This window comes from Colletotrichum abscissum (genome assembly GCF_030869225.1).
Source record: "Colletotrichum abscissum strain IMI 504890 chromosome Unknown Scaffold_328.1, whole genome shotgun sequence".
NCBI lineage: Eukaryota > Fungi > Ascomycota > Sordariomycetes > Glomerellales > Glomerellaceae > Colletotrichum > Colletotrichum abscissum.
Window position 1 is genome coordinate 1 of NW_026850241.1, and position 2,004 is coordinate 2,004.

Here is a 2,004-nt window from a genome sequence, read left to right on the forward strand (position 1 = left end):
GCCAGGAAAGATTGAGTGACATTGCTAGGTGTCAAAGAACGTCGATGCTCGGAATAGTTGTGTGTATGAGGCGATGATGCGATTCTATGGCATGTGTAATGACGGTCTGATGCAATTCTTGGTCCTTGTTGACAAGAGGTTTGAGACATGGCGAGGGCCATGGTTATACGGCCATAGGTTGCCAAGCGGCAGGCAGGCTTTCCTCTACTGACACGATTTATTTGCTACGTTGGCACATGTTGTTCGAGCACTCGTAGCCTAGCCAGTTGGTGTAGCAAGTAGCTCGAGCAACAATTGTTGCAGAAGCAACAGGGTATAGTATTGATCATATGTTGCTTCCTCTTGGCAACGTACTTCATCTTTTTGGACTTGACCCACACAGGCCGGGCCCATAGTCGTTCTGACTGTGTACATGCGACCACGATCAGAAGTGCGAGAGTGACTGGTGTGAAAGTTAGCTATGGATGCTTTGGAGTAGCTCTTGATTACACGCTGCCCCTCGCACTGTCGTACACCATCCCGACCCCACATTTTGGTTTGCAAACCAACCGCTACAGCCACTACCAGAGGTTTGCGGGGGCCCTTCACAGCAACTTTCGGCTCTTCAAACATTGAGAATGTTTGCGAGAGAGGAAGTGACTTACAGGAGTCCGCGAAAAGGCCTTCACCTTCTTCAACTCTCTGATCTCTTTCCGCACAGACACATAAGCCGTTTTTGCTTATACAGTGTATATTAAACCCTGGCTTACAGACATACATGCCAAACACAATACACGTCATTCGACGACCGACCCACACACTTGGGCGCGCTCTCCATCTCCAATAACAGAGGTTAGGTAATCCAGAACCGGCTTTCCAATCCACTTAGAATCCCTGCTGGTGATGACACCGAAGCCAATGTTTGCTCCAAACCATGGATGGAGCACCCCTGTCAACTTAAGGTTTTTCTGGGCTAAGTACTCCCGTACTAAGCCAGACTGTGTTAGTGGCAACATGTCAAACGTCCGTGCGGAAAGAGAGAAGTGTGTTGAATATGAGATGAATCCCTTTTCGCTGACCCCTGTATGATCAAAACTGTATGAGATATGCCTCACACGAGTCAAAATAGACGCTCCGGCCGATATGACCGTCCTCAATTGTGGAGCCATGGCTGCCGTATTCTGACATGCACATCAGCATCCCAGATGTGACGCTCAAAGGCGATCATCTCCACTCTGTCGAGATGGGGGCAGAAGATGAACTGGCCCAGAGCCCTTTCTGGCCTCCATCGGCAGCAAAAGACGGCACGGCCCCTGCATGGTACCACCAGGGATGATAACGACCCACACCTGAAAGTCAAAAGCGAATCTGGATTCACGGAGGCAACAACAGTGGAAACATCAGAGCAGCTTTTCGCCGTTTCCAACAGGGCTTGAGGTTATAGACCGGCGCCACAAAGCGTCAGCCAGCCTGATGCAAGCCAAATCTGCTGCTTTACAGTGGTCGAAGGGATAGTCGGGTGTAAAGGCAGCCGTGATGCAGGTTCCTTGAGGAGGCCGCCAGGAAAAAACCTTGCCTCAGCTTTCGGCTCTCCGAGCCAAGCGTGCCCCGCTCTTCACCAGACCTTGTCATTCAAATACGGCGCATGTCGCAGTGCCGCTTCCATCCGAAGAAGCATTTATCAACTAGACCCACGGATACTATGTGACATTGATAGGCGCCGAAAATCACCCTTTGTTACGCGTCTTGACTCAGTTGCACGTACTCAACTCCCGGAGCCATGCCCTGCGTCTGGCAAACACACGCATCCATGTCCTCGCATGTCGCTTGAGAACCTCCCGTGCCGTACAGACCCGTCTCCGATTCTCGTCTTGCCTTCGCTCGGTCAGCGACGGGACCCACAGGGCCCAGCAGCAGTTTCTGGCCGAGGAGCGGGCCCGGGCCCCGCAGCAGTACCTGGCCCGCGTCCAGGTGGAGGTGGTCGATGATGTCCATGCCGGCCTGCCCCAGCTCGTCCAGTTCTTT

The 2,004-nt window shown here is 52.4% G+C and overlaps 2 protein-coding genes across 2 annotated transcripts; both read right to left on the reverse strand.

Annotated features, from left to right (window-relative positions):
• Positions 1 to 258: 258 nt before the first annotated feature.
• Positions 259 to 612, reverse strand: CABS01_17093 (uncharacterized protein; the record flags this gene model as incomplete). Its single annotated transcript, XM_060550420.1, has 1 exon — positions 259 to 612. One exon carries the CDS (start codon positions 610 to 612, stop codon positions 259 to 261), a length of 354 nt encoding a protein of 117 aa, XP_060397279.1.
• Positions 613 to 1,716: 1,104 nt separating this feature from the next.
• Positions 1,717 to 1,974, reverse strand: CABS01_17094 (uncharacterized protein; the record flags this gene model as incomplete). The annotated part of the gene is made up of 1 exon (XM_060550421.1): positions 1,717 to 1,974. The coding sequence occupies one exon, from the start codon at positions 1,972 to 1,974 to the stop codon at positions 1,717 to 1,719; it is 258 nt and encodes an 85-aa protein (XP_060397280.1).
• Positions 1,975 to 2,004: the final 30 nt, after the last annotated feature.